Genomic DNA, 27,423 nt, shown 5'->3' with positions numbered 1-27,423 from the left:
CAGATTGATGATTCAAAAAGAAAATCTCATTGAGAGGTGGAGTTAAAACTTTAAAGGAACAGACATGTTAATGGAGTCTTGGGTCTAAATGGCCGTTTTGGTCTAATTTTGAATTTACCCTTATATTTTCACCATAAAAACTATTTACCTTACCTTGTTTGGTATCATTATTTTCAGAACATCCTAAACTTTGTGATTTTACAGTGTTTGTTTCATTTTGACAAAATTTATTATCACATTGGAGCAAAAAACACACACAGAAACATGACGTCATGCCCGCCACAGGGCGGGCGTCGACCTCAAAAGGTTAAGGAGTGAATTTACTCCATCTTAAACAAGCCAAATGTTTAGAAAAGTTTAGAATTGTTTTTTTATTTTAGGTGGGAACTTTCTTTTAATCTTCCCTGCTCAGATCAGCTGTCTACTGCAGGTAAGACGCTAACAGCTCAACACTACTCCACACAGCCACAATTCAAATACGCTAAACAACCCCTTCAGTGGAAAAAGGCCGGCATGTAGTAATGTGCTTCAACTGCCAACAACTTTGTAAGAGACAAACACTCAAACACTTATTGCTTTGTTAACTTTTTGCACTCACAATTGACTGTTGCCTAGGCAACAAGTTAATTATACAAAAACACCCTGTAACATAGGCTTAGATATGTATGAGAGAAGCGTGTTAGCATTTTAACAGCACTCTCTGCTAAAACAGAGTAATCTTGACTTTGTCTTTTACCGCATGATGTGTGACGCGGGCCGGTCTGCAGAGAATTTATTTCTTACATGTGTAGTTCCTGTTTTCTCAGGCTCTATCAGTGTGCTTCTGAGAGGGTGTGATGGACATTTTGCAATGTAGCCTGCTAATTATTTTGGCTTCTGTAGTTTTTTGCAAGTCAGAGATTTTTTTTACTAGGGTACCTGAACTGTCAAACTCAGCGTTTTGAATCATTTTCAGAGAGAAAATAAAAGTGTTTCTGCTCTACATGCCCAACAGAAAAAAAACTACTTTAGTATTGTAAAGACCATGGGGGGAAATCATTTAAAAATCCTATTAGTTCTATTATAGTTTATTTTATTTACATATATTTATATCTATAGCAGATCTCTTGTCATAATGTGTAAACTCAGGCCACAGAAAATATTTGGCAATAATTCATGAAAGGTGGTACTCATGGCACACGAATAGATGATGGATCAGGTGACAAATCTAGATCAGTGTAAAGTAAATGCAATAAACGAGGGGTCATTTTCTTTTTGCCGAACTGTGTAAACCTACAGCATCTTCACAACATCATCATTTGGTAGATTGTGGTTGTGCTTTCAATAAATGTTCCCCTGGTTCTTCAAAGCTTGTCCAGCCTAATGCGCATCAGGATGAGTGTCAAACAACACAAGGCTCTCAGAATTGTGCACAATGCACTCTTAGTGCAGTGGTTTGGCTATATATTCAATTGAAACTACATATGGCTGCTATCCTACAAAATGGCAGTTTGGACAAGAAAAACTAGTCTGACATGATTGCTTTTCCAAATGTTGGAAAGCAGCTGTGAATATAATATACCAAGTGGGAATGCATGTGATCTGTATGGAACATATGATAATTGTTAGTGATCCCTTTCTGATAAGTGTGCTTTTATGTCTTGCTCCTATCATATGCTAAAGTCCAGGAAAACACAGAATTATCCTGCATGTTAAATTAATGTCCCAATCAGTTCTGTGTTCTAACAAAAATCAGGTTAAAGGTGTAGCCCTGATGGTGTTGCACGCGCCTGAATTTAATATATCTAATTCATAAAAGGCAAATAAAGCTTGTTATCCAATATCAGTTAATCAGGATGAAGGTAAACTTCAAACATGTTTCAGTTCAGGACTTGTGAGTCATTAACAACTAAAAGTCCTGGAGCATCAACATCTTGAAGTTGCAGAAACCAGCAGCAATACTCAGAGTTGGACGGTACCAGCAGAAGTATTGTTTGGTTAAATGAGAGGATTTAGATGATTGGGTCTCCTATTTCATGTGCTAATGGTAGCTACTCATAATAAATTGATGCACAGTATGCATAGTGTATTGTTCAAACTGAAGTGAACACCAGCTACGATGTTTTTTAGTTTTTCATAACTATTGAGCAAGTGTTTGAAGTGGATAAAACTGAGACCAGAGTGAAATACTTAGCATTATCTAATGCTAGCAGCTGCACAGCCCATATGTTAGCTCATCTATGCAACCACTGAATATTTACTAACACAAAAAAGGAATCAAGTAGAAAGGAATAAGTTAATATAAGGAATTGTGAGGGAGTTGGTGAATTCACCAAATATAGAAAGTAAGTTTTAATAAATTTAAGTTTGGTGTGCTGAACATCTACAAAAGGTTTAACAGATGATTTTTCTGTAGGCTGGTATTCATGGTGCGCTAACCTGACTAAATCACCGATTTTCCAAACCGCCCCACCCCTGTCATTGTAAAAAAAAAAGAAAAAAAGGTGCATTTGTGGAATGATTACAGACTTAATAAATAAACAACCATTTGTCAGGTTTCAGTTGCAAAGATGACCCACAATAGCTTAAATTTTGAGTCTTCAGTGAAAACTTAAACGTGACTAGATTAACTTCTCTACATCGATCATGATCTTCTTTCAGACATTTCAAGTTTTGCAACATTTCGTGCAGTGTGCTCCAAAACACCTGGGAAAGTCTGTTAAAGGTATCAAGAAATATAGAACTAGTGTCCTGCCAAAATACTACAGAAATTTGATAGAGAACAATATATGAGCAAATGTAGTAAAACTCTGTTTACATGTTATAGTCTGGATTTTCAAGTTTACATACAGTTCATACTTTGTGACATGCATAACACCCTCTGAAACATCTTAAAGACACACATCCTGTATATTCATAAAGGAGAAGGGAAAAGGCAGTTCTCACAACGGGATGTACAGTTTGACTGGAATAACGGCTAACTGGGAGATTCTGAACATTTTCCTTGGGAAAATGTTCTCATGACAAATGGTTGTGCTTTAGATGGACAGACACAGAAAACTTGTCTCGAACTCATCCCTGTTCTGGTGCGATCCAAAGTGATGCCATAAAGGGAGGGAGATTAATCTCCGATTCGTAACGATAACAAAAGCAAACCTGGAATGTTCTATTATCTACAAAATGGCAGTTAGTCTAGACACCAACACAAGACCTCAGGAGAAACAGAGTAAGGAACACCAAGACGTTCCCCCGCAGAGTCAAAAATGCTTCCAATCAAGGCAGGAATTGTTGCATTTTTGAGCAGATGTCCAACAAAGATGAGAAACTCACAACTTCAAGGGTGAGTTGATGTTGCTCAAAAGAATGAAGGTGAATACGGACAATTCTGCAATGATGGCTAGTGGTCATTTCTATGAGTCTGTTTGCTTTGCTAACTATCAGAGTCACTGACCTCCAACCCTGGATGGTTTTACACTGAGGGGGACAAAACTTAATGGAGTTACATCTACATTGGTTTACTGTTGTTTTTTTTTTTTTCATCTCCAGACTTTAGTAAACATCAACAAACATCATCTTTTTCTGGAATTATCAGGATGCAGCAACAGGACTAACCTTTACTCTCATGGCTGAATGTTGCACCTTAACAAATTCATGTTGTAGTTTACCGTTTTACTGTGGATGTAGGTGAGTGTGGGGTGGGTTCAGAGGGCACGAATTGATGAACTTTTGAGCCGTTTCCTCTGCAGGGTGGCTAAAGCTCTGCTGCCCTCTGCAGAGCTGCCGGTGCCACACTATTGGAGCACTTGACCCCGCGTCTCTGGTAGTTTGAGGGCGAGAAAACTGCCTGCTGCCAGCGCTCCGGAGGCAAACAGGATGGGCACGGCCTTGGTTATGCCAACGAATGACGTGAAGATGCTGATGCCGAGCACGGCCGCTAATTTACACAGAGCGTTGAGGAAGCCAAAAGCAGTGGTTCTGAGGAAGGAGAGAACAAAAGTTGCGTTGGATTTGTGTTGGAAGTTTAATTAGTGTTTAAGGAGTAACTGAAGCATTTAACTGAAAAAATCTTGGAAATAAATTCAGAAGTATCTGACAGAATATGACTTGTTAAAAAGAAATAACTCCTGATTCCTTCTGACCCTATTTCTTCTAAACAACATCTAAAATCCTAACTTTACTGTTATGATCTTTCTTAGTTAAAAGAGAAAATGTCTTGGTCTTAATGAGATACAAATCTCATTAAAATGAGAATGTTTTCTCGTTTAAATGAGATCCTGTTCCTTAATTTATTTCCAAATAAATCAAATAAACTGAAGTATATCTCAGGATTCTTTATGCCATTTCTTATTATAACCTGATGATGGTGGTATTTCCCCTTCAACTAAATCTAAAAGTTGATCTCTGATAATCTTGGAAACAAAAATTTAATTTTGCTCTTCTTCATCTTATATTCTATTTTTAAATCAGTTTTAGATGCATATATGTAATAATTAAATCTACTTTATGAAAACCATTCAATGCCAAAATGAGCTTTGCAGTCCAAACAGCAGCAATAATTTCACCCCACAATGTCATCGGTCCCTGAAAGCCAACCAATCACTGAAGGGCAGCTCCTCTGACCTCATTCTGCAGTGCTGCTGTGTTCAGGGCGTCAGAGGACGCCTAAATCACCCACCTCTTGTGAGACGGATAGAGCTCGACGGTCAGCACATCCAGGGAGTTCCAGGAGGCGATGCTGATCCCACCAAACAGGCACAGCAGAGCGATCATGGCTGACTCGCTGTTGCCGAAAGACAGGAAGAAACAGCTGACGCAAGAGATGACGCTGGAGCCGGCTGTGAAAAAAGGAGACAAACAGAGACAAACAGGCGTGATTACTGCTGACAGGCCACTGTATATTTTTAACCTTAGAGTTAAACCAGAGTTACTTGAATTAACAAGAACTATTTTCATTAATGGTCTCGAATCTTTACTGTAGGATAACACATTTTTTAAAGAGGTCAAAATAACTGATGTTTTCCACTGATTTAAGCTGAACTGATTCTAGTCCCAATATGTTTTCTGTCTAGTAATGGAGCCAACAGAACATTTTGTACCCATCATGCAACAGTGTGGATGCAGAGGACATTTTGTACCTGCTTTGACGCCTGAATGATTGGATGTAATTTTTTTTTTACCCAAGGTTTTAAGTAAGAAAAAGTGAATATGTAATTCCAAAAAACAATATTTACAAGCAGGATGTTTATTATTATTATTATAGTTTGATTAGGGGGTCATAATTTGACATTATATACGAGTCAACAAACTCAAAATAAACAACAGGTAAATTTACCTAATAGGTACAGACTGGAAGCAGGACAGTATGAAATTGCAAAGGTGATTTTCTGTAGGACTTAAGCTATTTTTGCTAACAATCAGATTTTAGGGAACTAACAGATGTTTTGTTCAAACAAAAGAAAATGTAAAGTATATACATAAATCTAATCTTTATTTATTTTTGAGTAGAAAATGCTGTTTATATCTGGTTAAACTTCAACAGGTTGTGACCTGTTAATACTGCATGCGTCTGGGGAAGATTGACCAAATGTAGTCAGTGGCCGTGGCACTAGGGGGCGCTATAGCTCCTCCTGCATGAGACACGATATCACTCCCATAACACTCCTAAGAAAAAACAAAATACTTTTCAGTTTGATGTCATATTTAATTAAATGTGATTGTGATTATATTTATTGTGAAGTTAAAAAGCAGAAAATAATGCCTAATAAACAATCAATAATTATAAATACAGTTCTGAATTAACAAAAAAACCATAAGACACATGGGAAAATATCAGGAGTTAGTATATCTTAAAAATAAATTTTTAGACGTCCATATGTCAACTTCTGTATCTTTCACCCCTCTTTATAAAATCAATTAGCCTTGAGCTTGTTGTTGTCACTAACAAGCCATTAGGAACAGCATTATTTATTAGGAATGCTGTTGGTGAGTTTTTGAAGGTTTGAATGTTGAAGGCATTGTAGATTTTGCCCACTGTCTAAATTGGTGATGACAGCAGGAGCTGCAGCATGAATTACAGCAGAAATCTGTTAATGAGCAGCTCATTTGAATCAGGAGGCAGGAGAAAGGCTGCAGCTAAAAGTTTTAGGAAGTTAGATTTAGAGGACTGAACTTCTGGATTACAGTGATGTCCATCACTTTTTTAGCATTAAGCTGCATCTACAGCTATTAGAATGCTCTACAGCAATATAAGAAAATATGGGTTGTATTTTTTTTATTTGGAGTTTTGTCAGATATGTCTAGAGTTTATGTGCAGCAGTGCCAGAGACCTAAAAAGAGTTTTGGTTCTAGGAAAGGTGTGGATGATTCCTTCAAATAAATATTAATTCTCTGTGAGGTAAAGAGGAAAAGGCACTAAATGATGAGCAAACACTTTGCAGACCCCTCACTAAACATATCAAGGATGCAACCTTAGAGTCCACAAACCTTCCTTAAACGTTTCATGTTATGAAATATAAATTTGTTCAAAATAATCCAAACATCTTTTTTGAATGTTTTACATACAACATTGAATTTGCAGCAGTTGAAAGCTTTGGTGGGAGCCCCCAACTAAAACAATCTCTTTAGCAAGATGACATCCTCACAATCCTTCACTGCCAAACAAGCTGGTGGAGCTTCCTGATGTACCATCAGATTTCTGCTGAGTAGGTCAACTGAAATAGATTTTATAATTATAGCTTGTAAATTGAGTTATTTCTAGATGATCTACAGCATTCATCACTGCTTGCTGTTTAATTCAATGGCCGTTTTTCCTTGAAATGCATAAAATATCATATAAATTGCACATCTACTCTTTGAGCTGCCTTGTTGCTGAAAAAGTGCTACATAAATAAAACTTCTTCTTTTAGGAGCCTGAGAAAAGGACCAACACACAGCTATGAGCATTCAGAGATTGATTGACACCCATAAATTAGCACCACCAAACGTGGTGCTAATTTATGGGTCGTAGTTTTTATGGGTCGTAGTTCTCCCAGAACATTTTAAACAATCAGCCTCACCATCTGAGATCTGAATTTTAGTGCACAATTTGACATATTTATGCTGTTTTTAAGTTATTTTACAACATTTTGTGTTGCATGAATTTAGCAAAACGCAAGACAAATGCAAAATGTTCAAACACTAGTTTGGGACTATGACATTTATGATTTAAAATGTCAAAAGTCAAAGATTTATTTACACTAGCTCTCTCTCCTTCTTCAATACTTTCATCTGAGCAAATGCTACATATTGGTGTCCCGTTCTCTGTCTTACCAAGCATCCTCAAACGCCCAATCTTGTCCATGAGGAGCGCAGACACAATGTTACCAGGCAACACTGCCAAGGTACCCAGGAAGCTGACGAAGTAGACCATGTAGGCGTTATTTTCATCACTGACATCACTGAGCAGGCAGCCTTCTTTGTTGTGCAGGAAAGTGCTGTTTATGAGCTTACAGTTGATCAGACGGTATTTAAAAAGATCTGCGAAGGTAGAACAGGTGTCAGTAAAAAGCAGCACAGTCATTGTGATAAAAAAAAAACATATTTCAGAAAATATAATAAAAAAAGCAGCTTCAACTATTTAAATCTAACCAACAAAAACATGCAACAGATCCCATCAGCATTACTGATCACAACCTAAAAACAGCCTGTAAAACATAATGATGGCATGCTAAATACAGCACTGGAATAAATATACCACTTAAAATAATTAGTTTCTGTGATTTTACTTTTTATAGGTTTATGTTTGAGTAAAATGAACACTGTTTTTTATTCTATGAACTACTGACAACATGTCTTTGAAATTCCAAGCAAAAATTTAGTATTTATTTGCAGACAGTGAGAAATGGTCAAAATAATGAAAATGTTGCTTTCAGACCTCCAATAATCCAAAGAAAACAAATTTATATTCATTTAGAAGCAACAATACTAATGTTTTAACTCAGGAAGAATTCAGAAATCAATATCTGGTGGAATAACCAGGAGGTTTTCAATAGGGATCAGTGTAGAGGTATCTTCGTTTTTTCCAGAGCTGTATATAATGCTGTTAGATTTTGGACTACAGTATCCAGCACCAGTAGACTGTGTGTGAATTCCTCACCAGTGTTGTAAAAGAGGGTGGCAATAAATGTGCAGTTCTTGAAAAAAGTGTTGCTGGAGGTGATATCCTCAAAGTAACACTCTTCAAACAGCGAATCTTCGAACACCATAGATCTCATTTTCACATTCATGAACCTGCAAACAAATACACGAGCAAATAAAATAACCTGCAAGTCAAAAAGTGGTTCTAAAAAACAAGCAGTGTTTCTAAATAAAAAAAATAAAATCTGCTTCAAACTCATAATCTATGATAACAATGAATGCACTCATGAGATTGTGGCAGAAAACATTTTTCTCTCTTGCAGTTTCTCCTGGCAGCCTGTAATGAGGATCTGCAGCAGACTCACTTGTCGTTGAAGTACTGCCCCTGACGGTGGACCTGGTTCTCCAGAGTGAAGTTAAAGGTGACATGCTCCACTTTCTCCTTGACAAACACCTTGGTGCGCGAGGCATACTCCTGCTTTTGCAGGTACTTGATCATGTCAGGGAACCACACAGTCAGACCGTAGTAGCTGCAGGAAGAAAAAGCAAATCAGTCCCAAAAACTGTGGAAAATTCACACAAAAACTTTTACTTTTCAAAAGCATCTTTTAAATGGCTTCACAGGTCACTGAGTTTTGACAATATGTAATTGGTACAGAAATATTGTGCACCTTTAAAATGAGTTAAAGCAAGTTAGTAGAAATGTTGCTGTTTTATCTTATTCTCTCCCACTTATTTTACAGAAAGTGAATAACTGTAAATTCTTAATCCTTTAACTCTCTGACATGGTGTTCATGTTTTTGTGACTAATCTTAGAATAAAACATGCTTTGAGTAAACCATGAAGAACAAACACCACCACCACATCTAAAGAGAAAATCACATTTATTCAACTCCATCGCCCATAAACAACAGTTTTGTTTTCTCTCTGATAGATTATAATTTGCTAATTTTAGTGGTTAGTCCTGCACAAGCACTGCAGGTGGTATGGAGTACAACAAGGCTCAGTGCATGGAACAGTTCTAGTTATAAAATATATTATTCTACTTCCAATTCACAGATGAAACTCAGCGATATTTATCCATGCAGCCTGAGATATCCAGTCAGTTCATTATACAACAGGGATTTCTTGACGACACCTGAATGATGCTTTTCTACTTTTAACCTACAAATAAGACTAAATTTAGATTTGAGCATCTAAAAACAAACTGCTTAGTCAGTCATTTACTCTTAATAGCTTCTAAAAATAACATAAGGAATATGAGGACATATGTCCTTTAAATCCCATGTTAACTGGGTTTCTTAGAACTGCTTCTTTCCTCTCTACAGTAGATTATTCTGAAATTAGAAATATACTGTACTATAAAATAGTATGATGCCAATGAACTAGATTTATAACTAGTTACATTTGATTCTTTAAGGCTAGATTATTGCAGTTTTTACTATAAGAAAGCCCAGATGATAGAAAAAACCCTTCAACCTATTGAAGATCTTGCTGACAGAGTTCTGGTGAGAATTAAATGGAGAGATCTTATTTCTTTAGTGACTTGAAATGACATTCGTTTTTAATTGGCACTGTATAAATAAACTAAATTCAACAATTCATACATTTTCTGATTGTGCTTGGATAAAACCAACAAAATGCACCAAACAGAGCTTCTGAATAAAGATTCATGAGTGTTAGAAAGTCTGGATAACAGCATCAACCTGGTCTTACCTGAAGGACATGGAGAACCACACGGCCATCATCATGTAGGTGGTGCGGCGGTACTCAGGGGAGAAAACAGTTTGGAAATTATTCCACACCTGAAAGAACACAAAACCACAGAGAGACTCATTAAATTAAAGAATTATGGCAAGAAGAGAGCAATCAATCAGAGGCATCTCTGAAACCAACCTGATGGAAAAGTGAGGAGAGTTTTAGCCTCCATTTCTCATGCCAGGCCGCACTGTCGCTCATGTTCACCAGCTCGTCTATCTGCTTCACCGTTTTAATGGTGGTCACCTGGCAGCAAGAGATCTCATCCTCAGTCCTTCATTTTCACTGATGTTCAGTATCACCTGTGCTGTGTGCAACTTACAGAGAAGACCCTTTCTGGGTAACCTTTGGCCCTCATGTTGGTGTCATGGACCTGCTTCAGAATCATCCACGCCTCGTCATGCTTCCCGTTCTGCAAAAGGTAAACAAGACAAATAACTAGAGCATTGCTGAAGGAAATGCCAAAACATTACTCAAACTTTCACCACTATAAAATGATTTATTTCTACATTACTTCTATGTCCCATAACTTCCTCCAGCTGAACAGAAACAAAACTGAAGTTATTATCTTTGGATCTAAAGAGGAACGATCTAGAGTCAACACACAGCTTAAGTTATTACAGCTGGAAACTAGAGATAAGGTTCAAAATTTGGGAGTAGTGATGGATTCTGACCTGAACCTTCAGAGCCACATAAAGACAGTTACAAAGTCGGCCTTCTGTCACCTAAAGAACATTTCCAGGTTTAAAGGACTAATGTCTCAGGAAGACTTAGAGAAACTCATCCAGTCGCATTGATTATTGTAACAGCGTCTTTACGGATCTGCCTAAAAAAATCAATCCTCCAGCTGCAGCTGATCGAGAACGCTGCTGCTGGTGTTCTGACTAAAACTAGGAAGATGGAGCACATAACACCAGCTCTACAGTTCTTGCACTGGCTCCCTGTAGCTCAGAGAATAGACTTTAAAATACTGATGTTGATTTATAAATCACTGATCAACTTAGCATCACAATGCTACAGCAGGAAATAAACTCACTCGAAGCCGTGGAGACTGAGAAGAAATGGTTTATAATTACAATGAAGAAATGGTAAAATATACTTTTTTTGCCTTTATGACTTTTTTATGACCTGGATAGTGTTAGAATGTTGGAAACATTTCAGACTGTTTTTATTGTTGTTTTAACAAACAACAAAGATCTGTTGTTGTTGTTGTTGTATCAACCTTCCAGACCTCTCAGGTCTTCCGGCTCTGGTCTGATCTGCATCCCCAGAACCAGAACCAAACATGGGAAGCAGCATTCAGCTTCTATGCACCACAAATCTGGAACAAACTTCCAGAAAACTGTAAATCAAACACCGAGTTCCTTTAAATCTAGACTAAAAACCCCGCTGGTTAGAGTTGCTTTTGAAACATTAATCAATAATCTGATGGCACTTGACAAAATGTAATGCTTCTTTTGTTAACTGTGTGTTTTATGACTTTTTATGATGTAAAGCACTTTGAACTGCCTTGTTGCTGCAATGTGCTATCCAAATAAACTTGATTGATCCCTTGATAAGTCTGAAGCATCGGGGGAGGAAGCTGGCAGCTCACCTCCAGGTAGAAGCGGGGGCTCTCAGGCATGGTGGAGAGGGCAGAGATGGCGGCCACAGACGGGAAGGCACACACCAGAACAAAAACCCTCCAGCTGTGGAACTGGTAGGCCGAGCCCATCTGAAAGCTCCAACCTACACAATGACAGATAACAGGCCAGGTTGTTGCTAAACATCTCAATCAAAATAGTCCCATCTGGCCAAACGCACACGGTTCCGGGTCTTTTAATGCCTTATTTTCATTCATTATGTCCTAAAATGATGTTCCAAACAGAGCCTGACTCATAGAGACCTGTTTGTTTTTCTCACCGTAGTGTGGGATGATGGCCCAGGCCATGGCGGAGGCGTAGATACCGCCGATCATCCAGAACATGCAGAGCCAGCTCAGGTGCTCTCCACGCTTCTCCTGGGCCAGGAACTCAGAATAATAAGAAAACACAATTGGGATGGAGCCTCCGATGCTGCAGAGTTACAGAGAGAGGCAGAAATGCAGAGAAAGAGGCGATTAAAATATGAATTATGCTCTTGAGAGGAAGATAAGAGAAAAGGAAGGCCAGTATTGAGAAGTAAGCAGAGAAAACATTTGAAGTTGGATTTTTGTGTTGAAGCTCTTAAGAAGGGGTTTGAATTAAATCCAATTTTAAATTTTTTTACATTGTTCTGATGTAAAAGGCACCATTCAACTGCTATTCAGCATTTAAAACTCCTTGAATGAGTCTTTTACTTATCTTCTGTGCAGAAGTGCTTTCATTCAGTCATATGGAGGATTTTCAGGCATGATTGGCATGTATTAGGATCACACTTTGACTAGGCCACACCAACTATTTGTTTGTTTTTTATTATTTCAGTGGAACTGCTGTAGTGCCCCATATCATTAATCTGCAAAATAAGCAATTGAATAAATGAATGTATAATTCACACACTTCACCGCAAAACCACGAAACCTTACTTTGTATATTAATCTAGATTCTGGAGCAAATATTTTAATTCACCTGAAATAAGACAAAACTAACTTACAAATAACTTTTCAGCAAGAAAAATTAGCTGATATCTATAATTATCAATATCGATAGTTATTGATTTGTTTTTTGTTTTAAATGTATAAAATACTGCATAACTGATGACATGACTTGTTTTCACAGTTTTCACTCTGCTCCGTTTGTTAATTTTAAGCAGTTAAGGGGCATGATGGTGAAACGTTAAACTGCTGCTCACTGTGTTGTTACTCAACAGGCTGTTGCTAGGTAACCAAAGAGTGCATGAGTTGCTAGGTAACCAAAGAGTGCGTGAGTTGCTAGGTAACCAAAGATTGAGTGCTAGCTGGTGCCACCAATGGCCTCATTAGCTCTGCCTGCATCTCCCAGAATGCCGTGCGAGTCTGGATCAGAATTCAGTGAATATTCTACATATTGAATATTGAATATTTATCACAGTGTTATATATTGTTATTGATTTATTGTCCAACCCTAATCTAGAGGGATCATTGCACTTTCACACAGTGCCAGGCTGACTTGGAGGTTTTTTCCCCCCGATAAGTGAAAATGTAAATTTTTATGTCTCTTTCTATACTTTCAATTTTAAACATTTATTTTGACATATTGAAGACATGAACGGATCCCTTTGGACTCAATATGCTCTTTTGCTGCATTTTCGGTGCCTTTCCCTTGATCTATTTTGTGATTTTGCGCATTTCACTGCTCGTCACATCAGCTGCTGTTTATGCATCACAGTGGCTGTGACTCCCTGCGTGATTCATCTGCCTGCTCACCCGACGCCAGAGGCCAAACGGCAGAAAAGGAAGGAGCTGTATCCCTGGACGAAGGACGAGAAGAAGGCAAACACACTGTTTATGGAGAGCGAAATGAGCAGGGTCTGTCTCCGACCGATCCGATCAGCCAGGCCGCCCCAGACGAAGGCTCCAACCATCATCCCCAGGTAAACGATCAGACCTGTGAGGAAGAGGAGGGGACAGGGACGAGTCGGACCATCACCAGCATGAAATGATTGGAAGAGATGAAGTAGAAAGGCAGGTAGGATGATAATGGGTTATTATTCTCCAATAAACTCACGTCTAGCACTTCAAGGCTTCACTTTCACTCTCATTAGATTTCCAATTTGTTGTAAATTACTGCCAGGGGAAATCTTATTGGACTTCTAAAAAAAGTTTGCATTAATGATGAAACATTATGGAAGAATTGAAGCATAATCCTCTGAAATGTTTCCAGACAAAAAAATGGAGCATCAGTTGTTCAGAAAAAACTCTCTTCTCAGCTGATGGTTATTCAAATCAGAGTTTTTAAAACAGTTGAGTGTTATCAGGGACAAAAAGAACTGATGATTTTTTGTGTTTAAGTGAAGGTTTTTATTTAAATCAGGCTGAAAATTTACTCTTGTTGACTCTCAACATTCAAATATGGAGCAAAGAGTATTGTTTTAAAGGTAGAATTTTCTGGACATCTCAGTCAAAATATTTACCTTTAACAACTTGCCTTATCTGCAGGTTACATAAAAAACCTGCAGATAGGACTGTAGAGTGTATAGTATTGGGTCACTTTTCTGTTGCATCATTTTATCCATTTAATTGATTAGTTTTATAATTAAGTCGATACTTTTTTCTTTTTTTACTTTGTATTGCCATTAGTGTATAAAGGTTGTTTTGGCATCCACACTAACTCAAATTTATTTCTATTTTAAAATCTGTGACTCTGCATGTCAAATTAGGTTTAACAAATCCAGATTCTTCAGATTCATCATTTATCTGATTTGTCAGTGTGTGCATTGAGTCATTACGTCAAAAACCAAAAGACTGAAAATGTGGTGAAAATGTTCAAATTAAGCTAATATATGACATATATGCGGCATATGAAAGCTAAAGTAATTGTAATGTAAATCTATGTAAAAATGTCTGTAATTATTAAGCATTATTAGAGATACATAACCTTTAATCAGCAAGAAAGTCTACAAAATCAAACATTTCATGCTCGGTTTTCCTTTTTTTTACTCATCCAGAATTTGAAAATGGTTCAATGAAATTCAAATTTTTTAAGAATGGTGCAGGTTATACACTGAGGTCCCTGTTAGGTATTTGAAAGACATTTAGCAGGTTTTCTATCGAACGATGTTCACTTTGTTGATCTCAAACTACTAAATTAGTCGACTGTATTTCATACATGACGATACAAGCAGAAACAGAAATGTGTTTGTGTTTTTATCTCCCTGTGGATGAACCTGTATGTTCATCCACAGCTTCAAAATGACACAATCTGCAGTAAGAGACAGTGAGAGCCAAAGTATCATTAGTATTTCTAGTTGCAGTGTCTAAACTAGGCTTTGTGTTTCAATTAAGATACACTAGCGTCTACAATGGAGTCAATGAAGTTGAATAGACCGTTTCCCAGGAGGCAATTACTCATTGTGTCTTTTTAGTATAACAAGCCATTTAATGGGAATACTGCCATTTTCCAACTAAGCAGGGGAGAAGGATTGATTTATAGACTATCCAGTATAATAGATAGTGATTTGCTCCTTTCAACTTGTTATTACTGAAATTGATGTGTCACAGATTGAAACAACTGGCTGTTTTGCAGGAGTCAAACAGGCCCGTTGTGGAGGACTGAACTGGAAATCCTCTGTTGTTCTGGGTTTTTATGTTCCACCTCTTTATGTTTGTGTGAATCCCTGTAATTAAAACCTTTTGCTTGGAGCACTGAACCCAGCTGTGAACATGAATGTATGCATTCAGCAATAATTCAACCCCACGTTGATTGATCACAGAAAGCAAATCAGTTTGGGAGGGAGGAATGCAGTGAGCAAATGCTGTTGTGTGGTTTGACCAAAAACAAACTATTTTATTCATAATGGCAAAAAAAAAAATATGTTGAAATAATAATTGCAGCTGATAACATTAGATTTAAAAGCTTAGTTATGCTTGTTGTGTAAAAAATCTCCCACACGTTACAGATGGAAGATTCTGGACTCTTTACATGAAGAGCAGGTAAACAACAGAAACAAAATCAGAGCTGGGATTCAAGGTGCTAGCATGAGTCTCATCCCTTCCACTGATCCAGACTCACTCACTCACAACCTGCTCCACTGAGCTAAATATCTAGCTCTACTAAAACATTTAGCACTATGCTATAGCTTATTAACTAAACATTTTAGTTTATGAGCTAAATATTGAGGTTGCTAGCTAAATATGTAGTTTGGAACTAAATATTCAGTCTGGGAACTAAGTATTTCACTTGCTAACCTTTGCTGTGGAGTTAAATAGTTAGCTTCACAACAAATATTTAGCTTGCTTAATATCCGTAGTTTGTTAGCAGGCTAAATATTTGGAGCTAAATATTTAGCCTACCAAGTTAACACTCTATTTAGCTTGCTAACTAAAAAAATATTTTGGAGCTAAATGTTAAGCTTGCTAACTTATTGTTCAGCTTGCTAACTAAATATGTAGATTGGAGCTAAGTGTTTGACTCTGATCTATATATTTAACTCTAAATAAAATATTTATTTTGAAAGCTAAATATTTAGCTTGCTAACTAAATACTTTTTTTGTGAGCTAAATATATAGTAGCTCTTTAGCTAAATATTTAACTTGCAGCTCCATTTGTGACTGTGTAACTATACAAACAATCCAAATAATTCAGTGTCCATTAAACTTACGTTCTTCTAAATGACAACATTTTATTTGTTTAAAATGTTGTGCGCAAAAGACAAAATTGATGTCTCCATTTCGAGAGACTTGTTCTGTCTGTGGAGATGGATCTGGATCTGCTGTGTTCATGCAACGTTATCAGGCTGTTACACATGCACAGATTCCCTCTTGTGCTCTAAATCTGTAGACAGAAGTTGATCAGGTGCAAATTCTGAACTTAAACCTCAAAAAAGATGGTAACTCAGGTATTAGCCATGAAGACTTAAACTTACATCAAATTATGTCTGCAAAAAGCAAATCTACTCCAGTCAACGACCTCAAACACATTGAAATGCAACCGTAATGAGACATTATCCCATTAGCACATTGGTATTTTTATTTACCTAAAAATATACACCTTAATAATATGCAAAGTGAAACATTACTATAAATGTGATTAAGCGAGCATGAAAAATAAAAGAGAAACTAACACAAAACTATCAGAAGGCAGAATGCAAAGGTTGAGCAATAAAAGGGTGAAAATACAAATTCAAGACTTTACCTCATGAATAAAAACATGGAAAAACGATGTGAGTGGCATCCAAAAAAAGATAAATCAGAAGAAGCCACAACTTATAGTTCCTACAAAACCTTTCCAGATTGTGTCACATTGCAACCAGAAACTTCAGCCTTTTTAATCACAGAAAAAATTCAACCATTTTGACTGAATCTGAACAGTTCCTGAAAAAAAACTGAGTATTTAACTCTCCAGATTGAAAAAAGATTGGTAAAGATGCGCTCAGTAAAAATACACGGAAATCTTTGATTGTAACATGAATAAACGAAGGGATATAAAACATCCTGCAAGGAACTGTAAAAAGTATCGACTAGATAAAGGAAGATCAGCCACTGTTCAAGTTGGTATTCATATGTCAGGGCTATTGACTCTGATGTAGATTATATCTGAGCACCAAGGATGGAAGCTGTTGACCTAAATGAAATCAAAAGGAACGTCCTTGCTTTTCAGATCAAACAGCCTTTTAAAGGCATTTATTAAATTAGTCGTTTTCTTCTTCATCTGAATCGTGTGACTCATTTAGTGAATCTGAGAGAAACTGCGGCCTTTATCTCAGAAAGAAGGTGACTTTTGTCTTCTTTGTCCAATCAACTGCAGGAAATTCTGCATTCATTAACAAAAATGAGTCATTTTCAAAGTTATTTCATGTTTTTGAGTAAAAACTACTAGTGCCGCACACGATTCATACATTTAGATCAAATTAAAAATGATCTGTAGATATGATGGAAACATAATGGTTGTGCTTTCTGTAATGACAGAGTACCGGCGACTCAATCACAATGAGTGACCGGGTCATTCAGTAAAGATCTCTGATTGGATATCGCTGTGGGCTGCAGCGCCGACCTGTCGACCTTTCACCAATCAGAGGAACCAGATCACTGTCTGTCCTGCTGTCGTCACTGTTAGAAAGCGTCAAGATAATATATCAGCTTAATGTGTTAACAAACTTCAAAGATACTAATAAAAGCCAGGAATACAGTCTCAGTGTGTGATGTCTCAAATAACATACAGTACAGATCAAAGGTTTGGACACACCTTTCTAATTCAATGAGTTTCCTTTATTTTCATGACTATTGACATTGTAGATTCACACTGAAGGCATCAAAACTATGAATAACACATGTGGAAATATGCACTAAACAAAAAAGTGTAAAACAACTGAAGATACCCCTTATATTCTAGTTTCTTCAAAGTAGCAACCTTTTGCTGTGATTACTGCTTTGCACACTCTCTGCATTTTCTTGATGAGCTTCAAGAGGTCGTCACCTGAAATGGGTTTCATTTCATAGGTGTGCCCTGTCAGGTTAATAAGTGGGATTTATTGCCTTATAAATAGTCATGAAAATAAAGAAAACCCATTGAATTAGAAGGTGTGTCCAAACTTTTGGTCTGTACTGTATATCTAACATTATTGCGCAAAAATTATGCATTAAAAAATGCTTCAGGCCTGCTATCACTTGAAACTTTGAAGATGTATACATCTGATTAAAACAGGAAAGTAACACAACACTAAAACAAGTCCTGGATCTACTTTTAGCTTCATCTGTCCAAAATAAAGGTCAGATGAAAATTGACTTTGTTTCTCTTCTTTTCTTGAGTTTCTTTAGACTGTAGCATGATGCAGTGATTCCTGAGAGCTTTTACTCTCCTTCCTGGTGACAGACAGGTCCTTTTGATCATTTCTTGATTCTGCAGGTCAGACAGAAGTAAAGTTGAACACAGCTCAAAATTAATTTATCTTTCCACAACGAAGCTTTTTAAAACGTACCATGTTGCTTTGTATTGCTTTTCACTCCTAATAAAAGAAATTATTATTTGGTAGGTTATCAGGTTATCTTTGTCTAATGTTTAAATTTGTCAGATGATCTGAAACATTTCACAAAACAACGGTGATGCAGAAAGGAGGAGAATTGAGCTGGAAAAGGTGTTGGAGAGAAGTAGCAAAGCTGGGCATCTCAGCCGGAAGTGGTGGGAGGAGGAGATGGAGAGCATGAAAAGAGGAGTAAAAAGAGACAAAAAGGGAGGAGTGGACAGCGCGAGTCAACGCTGTGGCAGAGCTCCCTGAGGCACAGGGACGGTGGATGCATGTGGATGTGTGTGGGGAGGGAATGAAAGAAAAAACTGCAACACTGCAGGATTGTTGAGTCTGTGTGGATGAGTGGGAGAGATGTGGGTTTAGTTTGGGTTTAACATAATACTACTACCAATAAAAATACCTCAATAAACATAAAAGACCCTCATTTCCAGTTACATTTATGTGCATCAAAGATCTGTTGCTAATTATAGCCAGGTATAAAGCTTCCTATTTCCTTGTGCCAGTCTGTCCCACAGGAACCAGTAAATCAGACAGGCCTGATTAGATCTGCCATCTTGTCTTTGTCCCATCTGTTTCCCCTCGACCAGGACTTCACTGAGAAAATCCACCAAAAGGCCAAATACTTATTGTAATACAGAAAGGTTCCTGGATGCTGCAGGAAAACGGCGCAGCAGCACTGCAATGCACAACGCAGCGCGGCCAGCAGGCCTCCAGAAGGACAGAAATACGGCGTGAAATTTCTCACACATCAAAAGCATTTAAGCTCAGTTCGTTCCAGAAGTCATCTCTTTCTGTGCAGAACTCCTCCTTTGTGTATTTCTAATAAACTGGCTGCAGCAGCTGCAGCTTCATGAGAAGGGCAAATCAATGACAGCCAGTGTGTTTCTCCTGTGGCTCACTGAGCATCAACGCTGCATCACGATTTGTGTCACTCTGAATTCCCGGCTGTTAGTTTTCCTACTTGATCAAATGTTCCTCAGCAACACGCCTCTGGAACCTTTCTTAATAAAACGGAGCAGTGTTTTGTGAAATGAGCTGTCACAGCTTCCTCTCTGGGATCATCTGATATGTTAACATTCTGCAGAGACTCCTCCGCTACGTGCGCTGGGTGTCGCATGCAAACAGCGCATGATCCCAGCCCAGTGCTTCGGGTTAAAGACTGTTTAGACTGCATGCTGATGGAGCGCAGCGGGGCGGGGAGAGCGCAGGGAGCAGTCGGAAAGCAGGGGATGCAGAGAAGTTAGAGCAAAAAAAAAACAAAAAGCCTCTTCGGCTGTGAGTCAGACGTGTTGCATAACAAGCGAAGGAGAGAATGGAGGCCGCTCGTGACTCCTAACTGAAGCCTTCACCCATAAATACTCAAGTATTTAAACATTTACACTTTTTCTTAATTCCTCTGGGTGAAATTTTCTGTTTTTATTGAATTATTTTACTGACTGTAGCAATGCGCCTCTCCTGCAGTGTGCTAGAGGAGCTGACATTAATGCTAAACATCATGGTGAGATCAGCTGCATTTAAAAGCTCCCTGCAGTACAAAATGCACAAATGTTGACAAAGACTGAAACAAGAACTCAGAAATCTCTGGCCTGTATTTCTGTTCAGTTTTGTTTCCCTTTTTTCTTCCTCTGATTCTTATTTTTGGTTTGTTTGGTCTTCTAACCCTTTTATTGATATGGATCACGGTCATTTTATTAGTTTGGATGTTGGTAAGAGTCCTACCTTTCTGTTTCTCTGTAAAGCAATTAGAGCTTATGCAAAAAGTGCTCTATAAATAATGTCTGATTAACTAAATAAAGTAAAGTATATCATTGTTTGTGCTCTCCTCCATCTGTACAGACCACATCTGGCAAGTCCATCCTACTCCAGTCATTACCTGTTCCTCTAGGAGGCGCTACAAGCCCTCAATCCTAACTAATTAACTTAGGCACTATTTTTTACAGTGCCTTGTTACTTATTATTTATGACTCAAACGTGGTGGTAAGTTGTTGTAATTCTGTTTGCATTGTGGTTGCTGTTCGTATTGCATCTGGTTTTAATTAACAGAGTTTCACCATTCAACTGCAAACAATAATTCATCCCATTAAAACTGGTTTTCTCTCAGGCCTCTGCTGTGGTGCTGCTCCCTGCATTACAGGAGCACACACCTCCATATTGCACCTGAATTTCTGATCTATTCTTTGCAGTTTTGTGGGATCCTCTAGCTTTGGGATAATTGTTAAGCAGCTGTCATGAATTTTTGAGACACATAATTTTGGGTTTTCAAATAGTATAGTGTAGATACTGTAAGCCATATTCATAGAAATGAAAAGAAATAAGGGCTTGAAATATTCACTCTATGTTTAATAAATCTATATGAGCGTCGCTTTTTCACATTCTGACACAAGATAAAAATATTGAGGTCAAAATGGAGGTCAATGGTAAAACAAATGACAGGGGTCAAATATTGTTTAACTTAAAAATGGTTCAAAGTTAAATTATCTACTGTAAGTAATTGAGTTTTTTAAACTAATGTAGATAATTATTAATATTTTACTCCTTGTTGTACATCTGGTTCCTGTTCTGTGTCCACCCTGTGCAGCTAACGACAGACGATCATGTGGTTCTGGACGCTGATTAAACATAAACCCGCAGGGCAGGAAAAACAATCCCGGAGTCTTCAGCTTCCACTCAGTGCAAACAGAGCCAGCCACGCTGCACACAGTGTGCGAAAGACAAACAGCACACACAAAGGAAGCACAAAGCCAGCGCTCCCTTTCACATCCAGAGACACAAACAAACACTCAGTAACACAGGTGAGCCCAGGCTGATGGTACCGTGTGCCTGAGAGCTCAGTCAGGCTGTTGGGCTCATGCACGGCCAATTGGGTCCTAAAAAGCTGCAGCTTCACAAAATGTAAACTTCAGCGACTGCAATGATATTCTCTTAGATAACAAAGGGAAAACAAGTGAAGTGGAAGCAGCGAATGCCAGAGAAGCTACTAAAATTAAAATAAAGAGTCAATAAAAAGCAGGAAGTGATTTCAAACTAGAAGCAAAATGTGGCAGTTTTTTTTTTTTTACATAAAATCAGTTTCTGTATCTAGATAAATAAAAAAACACATTTTGACCAGACAAGTAATGCTACTTACTAACGGTAATTTAAGATATCTGCATTTACATTCTGACTAGTAAGAATAATAATTCATTACGTTGAATTAAATTACATTATTACATTTTGACGAGTCAAAATTCCCTTCAAAATTCCTCAAATAACGTCACCATATTTGTCATTTGACGGGTCAAAATTATGCTTCTACATATCTCCAATTTAAATTTGTCTAGTCATAATTCTCTTTCAGGATATGTTTGAACTAGTCAAATCTATTTTGCTACTATCTGAAAATACATTAAACATATGCTGAATTATGGTGTCATTCAAGATAATTAATTAGATTAACTGAAACCTCAATACAACTCAAAGATGAGCAATAAATTAATTAATTGAATGAGAAATTAAAATGAGCTCAATAATTTTCATTTGCATGAATTATCATTTTTCTCTTTTCTCTCTTTCTTTCCACCAAAAATTGGATGATTAAGGTCTTCAGTGTGGAGGATTTGGTCTCAGTTATACCTTTTTTCAGAGGACAGTTTTGTTCACAGAGGCTTCGTAATTCATTTTACTGATATTTTGTTTATTTATTTGGGATATTTGTCTTCCAGTTTTAAATGTTCATTAAAATTTTAAGTTTATTGATATTTCAGGATGTGTTCTTGCTTTATTATGCTGTTAGCATTATATTACTTGAAAAATGGTGTCAAAACAACAATATTTAATCGCAATAGCTATTGGGCCAAATTATGATCCAGAAAAATGAGTTATTGTGCAGGCCTACTAGTCAGGATGTAATAAGAGATATCTCAAACAGGTACTTGGTCTAGTCAAAACATAATTAGAAATACCTTAATTTACTAATATGTCTATTCATAAACCAATTTCAGATATCTATGTATGTACTGAAATCAATTTCATGTTAAAATGGCCTGCCATACACAAAACTCAGCTGACTTACCCAGCATGCCTTTGTTCGGCTCTGACAGGCACATGTCCTTCTCCGCACTGGGAAGCACGAAGCCGACCACAAAGATCTCCACGCCGTCGGCCATCAGCGCCAGTCCCAGAACAAAGTAGAGAGTCCACTGGAACTTTCCGTGGCCGCATTCCTGCAGGATGGTCTCGTACTGCTGGGCCAGCTCCTCCCGGTCCTTCCGCACCTCGCCCTCAAACGCCGACAGGTCCCTGAACTGCTGCGCCTCGGCGACTGCCATGCCATCCATGCCGCCGGTTTTCCCAGAGTCACCCCGAGGAATGCCCTGGTACTCACCCTCATAAATCTCATCGTCCTCGTCGTGACCTTCGGTGGAGTCGCTGTGGCCTTCATCGTCGTTGGCTCGGCTGTCGTTCCGGTAATATCCACCATCATTGCTCGGCACGCCCGCGTAATCGTCGTCGTCGTCTTCCTCTTCAAAGCGCTTGTAGGAGCGCTTGACGTACTCGTCGGCCATCTTGTCCACGCCGCGTCCGACCTTTTTGCCGACCTGCTTCTTGGCAACTTTGGCAATGTCTTTGGCGCCGCGGATGAAGTCTGAGCGGCCGTCTCGGTAGCGCCCGTCGTCGTCCATCTTGGATGCTTGGAGGAGGCAAAGAGATGCTGCAGAGGACGGGGGAGATCAGCACATGAGTGTCTGCTGTGGATTTCTGTGGACTGATCCAGGCAGGACCGTGGACAGCTCCCTGCTCTGCTGCTGGTCACCACTCAGACACCAAACTCTGCAGGGAAGCAAAGGAAACGGGATGTCAGCAGCAGTTAGTGGACTGTAAGTAGTACAGGAGAAATACTAAAGCTTCAGGTTCAATTAACTTAGGAAGCTTCCAGAGCATCCATCCATCCATCACCCGATCCTCAAACAAGTCCAAACTAAAATTACCAGACAACATGACCAGACATATGTCCAGTCCCCCCGGCTGCCAAGGTCTATTTGGTTGTGTCTCCTGGGAACCTCCAGAACTTCTCCAGCAAACCCTCTTTCTAACATTTTAAGGTGAATTAAGCCATGAAGAGCATCCATGTCGCCTACACTATCCAACAGCAGTGGACATTATGAACACTACTACATCACAAACATTAGCTTTGCTAACGCTACAGTGCTATACCAACGTTTTAATCATCAGAAGCTCCATAGCAGAGTATTGCTGATTCAAGCAACTCATTTGTTCATTTGTAGCATAGTTGCTCAATAAAGTTTTTTTAAAAAAAGCATAAGGTGAAGAGAGGAAACTGAACTGTTGCATAAACAGACTTCAAATCAAGAGCATGGATATAAAAATCTAACTTGAAGAATTCCTAACAGTCAAAAACCAAAACTTCAGCACAAAACCGCCGAGTAAATTAGCGTTTCAGGATTTATCTGGAAAAAATAACCTAGTCGAAGCTAAGTGCGCTAAATGTTTTCAAAGTTAGCAAAAATGCTACAGTGCTAAACGATGTATTTGCTATAAATCTGCCTACATCTGATCTGCAATACATCTTAGAGTTAAAGCAAAGCAAAAGTTTATTGTGAAACTGAGTCATTTTCTAAATGCTTCTGACGTCTCTAATAAAGTGTGAGTTGGTAATTTAATCGCATTTAGGCCGAGGGACAGACTGAAAGCTGTTGCAGGCAGTTGATGAAAGATTTAATTACGTAATTTCATTTTCTTCTACTGAGCAAAGATGATACTGAAGGGATGGGAAGCACAATCTCAGGCCACAACTAAACGGACGCAGTAAAGTGCTGGGAGGAGACAGAAAGGAAAACACAATGAATGTGTTTTAGAGAGTCGAGAATTTCCTCTGTTCCGGTAGACAACATGTCCATTAAGCCTCTCAAAACCAAGAAAAAGATCAAAACTGCATTCAGATGCACCATGTAACAAACTATATTTACCATATAACTGCATGTAGTAGCAATCAGTATTATATAATATAATATGATACGACACAGGAAGTTTTGGACTGTACCAAAAGACAACATGGTACAACTCAGTATGCAATAAAAAATTTGATGGTGTGAGTTTAAATGGTCTGATAGCCTGCAGTGAAAATGTTTATGTGAGGAACTAAGTGCGACATTCAAGGTTTTGTAGGGCAACTTTATAAAGTGACACCAAAACAAACGGCCAGCTGTAACTAGACTCTGCTGTTTTACCTGTTTGAATATCTACTTGTGTAAAAACGTTTCTAGACCAACTCCTGCAGGTGTGATGGCAGAGTGGTAAAACATGGTAAGATACGACACAAAGCGATTAGGTGTGACAGGATACAGCCCAGCTCTCTCTTTACCTGAAAAAATATATTTAGTTCATCAACAACCGCAACATTTTTCAAAAGACAAAACAAACTTTTTATATCAGTTATCATGAGTCCTGCACTAATGGAGGCAGTAAACATATCTATAACTTTCATAAACTGGAAAAGATGATTCAAGTGGAGCCCAGAGCTGGTGGTGGGCTTTAGGTTTAAAGTCACTGAGTGAACGAAAATATAAAGAAACTGAATCAGAAAGCTATGGCAGTAATCTGCAGCTGAGATCATATTTTGCTCTGATGTTAGAAAGAAGTTGTGGAGATTCCCATTTGCTTCTAAAGAAGTCAGAACTTTCAGCCCATTCAACGCGTCTGAATCTCTGCCTTTCATTCCTCTTTTATCCTTCAGCAATAAAACAGCTACATTTACTGCATGTCTTTTATCTCCTAGAATAGATTTCTCCCTCTTTATCAGGTGTTGGCGCTCTCTGATGGAAGCAGGATATTTTACTTCAGGGACATAAATGGTCCATTTAGCGGCAGGGAAACGGCCAGGCAGATAGGCACCAGAGAAGACGGATGGAGAGGAGAAACTAATAAAAGAGCTAAAACACAACACCATTAACATTCGATGGCTTGCACCACCAAACACATCCACTCCAGAAAATACACTCAGCTCAATTTGTTTAAGCCATATAAGCAAAATGATGCGAATACAGACATTTTGTTGGTGTTTTTCTCCTTCATCATATTAATATTTTATAACAGTCTAGCTGCATGTTTGGTTCACCTCAGATTGACCTCGTTGTGAATACAGTGGAGTCTCGTTATCCTCAGAGGTCAGAGACAACAGAATGCTTATTTAAATTCACTTTTTTAGCTTTATTATTAATATTTGCTATTTAGCAGCAGCAACATAAAGAATGTTGCAGCAGAGGATATTTTTTAAAAAACTGCTGTAGCATTTTTCATTTTGTATCTTTGAAATCTCTTAAAACACACAGCAAGTTTTCAATGTAAGGAGATTTTAGATTTTTTTCCATCTCAAAAGACTTTGTGGTTTTTTTTATCTTAACTGTGCTTCATCAACTTTAACTGAACATATTGTTTTGGTCTCCCTCTCTCTTCCATCTGCTCGGTTTCCCCGTGGTATTCCAGTGTGTTTTGGTTGTTTACATTATAATCTTTCTTCGGTGATGTTTGGATTCCCTTATGCTGTCACTTTATTCAGTTCTGCATAGTTTTCATCCAGCCTCCTGTTTTTCCACACCTGCTTGTCATGTCATCCATTTAGAGTGTGTGTGTGTGTGTGTGGGGGGGGGGGGGGGGGGGGTGCGGAAGTGGTGATTCCTTTTCTAGCTGCAGATGGCTGGTAATGTCATGCAGCGCAGGATTCATTTCTCACATGCAGAGATGTTTTTTTTTCTTCCGATCAGAAATGCTGCAGGTTACAACTAAAGCTGAAGAGCTATTTTTCAGGAACACCCTTTAAAAAGAACAAGATACAGACATTTCTAGTGACTTGCGTGGCTCAGGGATTACTTCAGAACTCTAACTGATGTTAACTCTTGAGAAAAGTAGTGATCATAAATGCATCATTCCCCCTGGCAGCTCAGCAATGTGAGAATCAGTGAAATCTGTCTGCTCCCTCTCCTGCCTCAGTAACTCAGATATTTCTGCCTGTCTCAAGAACATTTAAAATGTTACATAAAATTTCTGCTGTTTGGAAATCTCAATCACACACAGCGCCCCCAGCAGATTCATCAAACAAACGCCCACACCTCCAATAAACAGTCCACTAGAGGAAATTATGTGCAGCTGGACGCTCTTTTCATATCGACGCTCAAAAGAGAGGAAGCAGCTGATAATCAAACAACTGTATATACAACAAATACCTGGAGAATGTAAGTTTAAAGCCTTATATTTCCTGTTTGTCATCATTCTGGATCTTTTGGAGTCAGAATGTGTAAGACGGAGCAGCAGACCGACCCAAAACCAAAACCTGTCCAATTTCTTCTGTTTTAGCTTTTTGCTAACGCAAAAAATGTTTCAGATCATCAAAACAATTTTAATATCATACAAAGATAGCCTGAGAAAATACAAATCCACTTTTCAAATTATTGTTTTAATTTTAAAGGTGAAATAATCGACACAAACTGACCCTTAAATGTAATTTCCTCCTGAACCTCATAACTGATGGCAGGAACAACTTCCATTCATTACTTATGTCTTTGCAGAATTGCTTTAATTCATATTTTAAAACATAAAAAACCTGCTTAAGGTCTATCCACAGCATTTCACTCAGATTTCAGTCCATGATTTGACTAAGCCAATGTGTTTTATCTTCTTTTGTGACCTCCTGGATGAGTCGTCAATGCACTCTTGAAATAATTTTGGTAGATTAGCTTATTCTGGGAAGGTTCACCACTATTCCATGTTTTATCCACTATTCCATGTTTTGTCGCACTTTTGTCCACTGCAGTTCTCTGGAGTCGGAAAGCCTCATAAATGGTTTTCTAACCTTTTCCAGACTGAATGATGTCAGTGGCTTTTGTTGCTCATCTGAATTTATTTGAACATTTTTTGGATTATTTCAGGCTAGAAAGGAATTGTTAAAGTGTTCAAGGT

At 38.1% G+C, this 27,423-nt stretch overlaps 1 protein-coding gene across 1 annotated transcript in view; it reads right to left on the bottom strand.

Moving 5' to 3' along the window:
* Positions 1-3,430: 3,430 nt before the first annotated feature.
* The window catches only part of LOC102229151 (synaptic vesicle glycoprotein 2A), a 30,555-nt gene continuing 6,562 nt past the window's right edge, over positions 3,431-27,423 (bottom strand). Inside the window, exons 2-13 of the mRNA XM_005801815.2 lie at positions 22,523-23,280; positions 13,214-13,394; positions 11,755-11,906; positions 11,447-11,580; positions 10,175-10,264; positions 9,991-10,098; positions 9,811-9,899; positions 8,460-8,624; positions 8,114-8,247; positions 7,288-7,494; positions 4,655-4,814; positions 3,431-3,954 (exon numbers count right to left, since the gene is read on the bottom strand). Coding sequence (XP_005801872.1) covers positions 3,771-3,954; positions 4,655-4,814; positions 7,288-7,494; positions 8,114-8,247; positions 8,460-8,624; positions 9,811-9,899; positions 9,991-10,098; positions 10,175-10,264; positions 11,447-11,580; positions 11,755-11,906; positions 13,214-13,394; positions 22,523-23,132 — 2,214 coding nt within the window. The 5' untranslated portion in view covers positions 23,133-23,280 and the 3' untranslated portion in view covers positions 3,431-3,770. The remainder of the gene's footprint in view (positions 3,955-4,654; positions 4,815-7,287; positions 7,495-8,113; positions 8,248-8,459; positions 8,625-9,810; positions 9,900-9,990; positions 10,099-10,174; positions 10,265-11,446; positions 11,581-11,754; positions 11,907-13,213; positions 13,395-22,522; positions 23,281-27,423) is intronic.

The sequence above is a fragment of the Xiphophorus maculatus genome, chromosome 3, assembly GCF_002775205.1.
Source record: "Xiphophorus maculatus strain JP 163 A chromosome 3, X_maculatus-5.0-male, whole genome shotgun sequence".
Taxonomy (NCBI): domain Eukaryota; kingdom Metazoa; phylum Chordata; class Actinopteri; order Cyprinodontiformes; family Poeciliidae; genus Xiphophorus; species Xiphophorus maculatus.
This window is presented reverse-complemented; position numbering and strand designations above follow the sequence as displayed.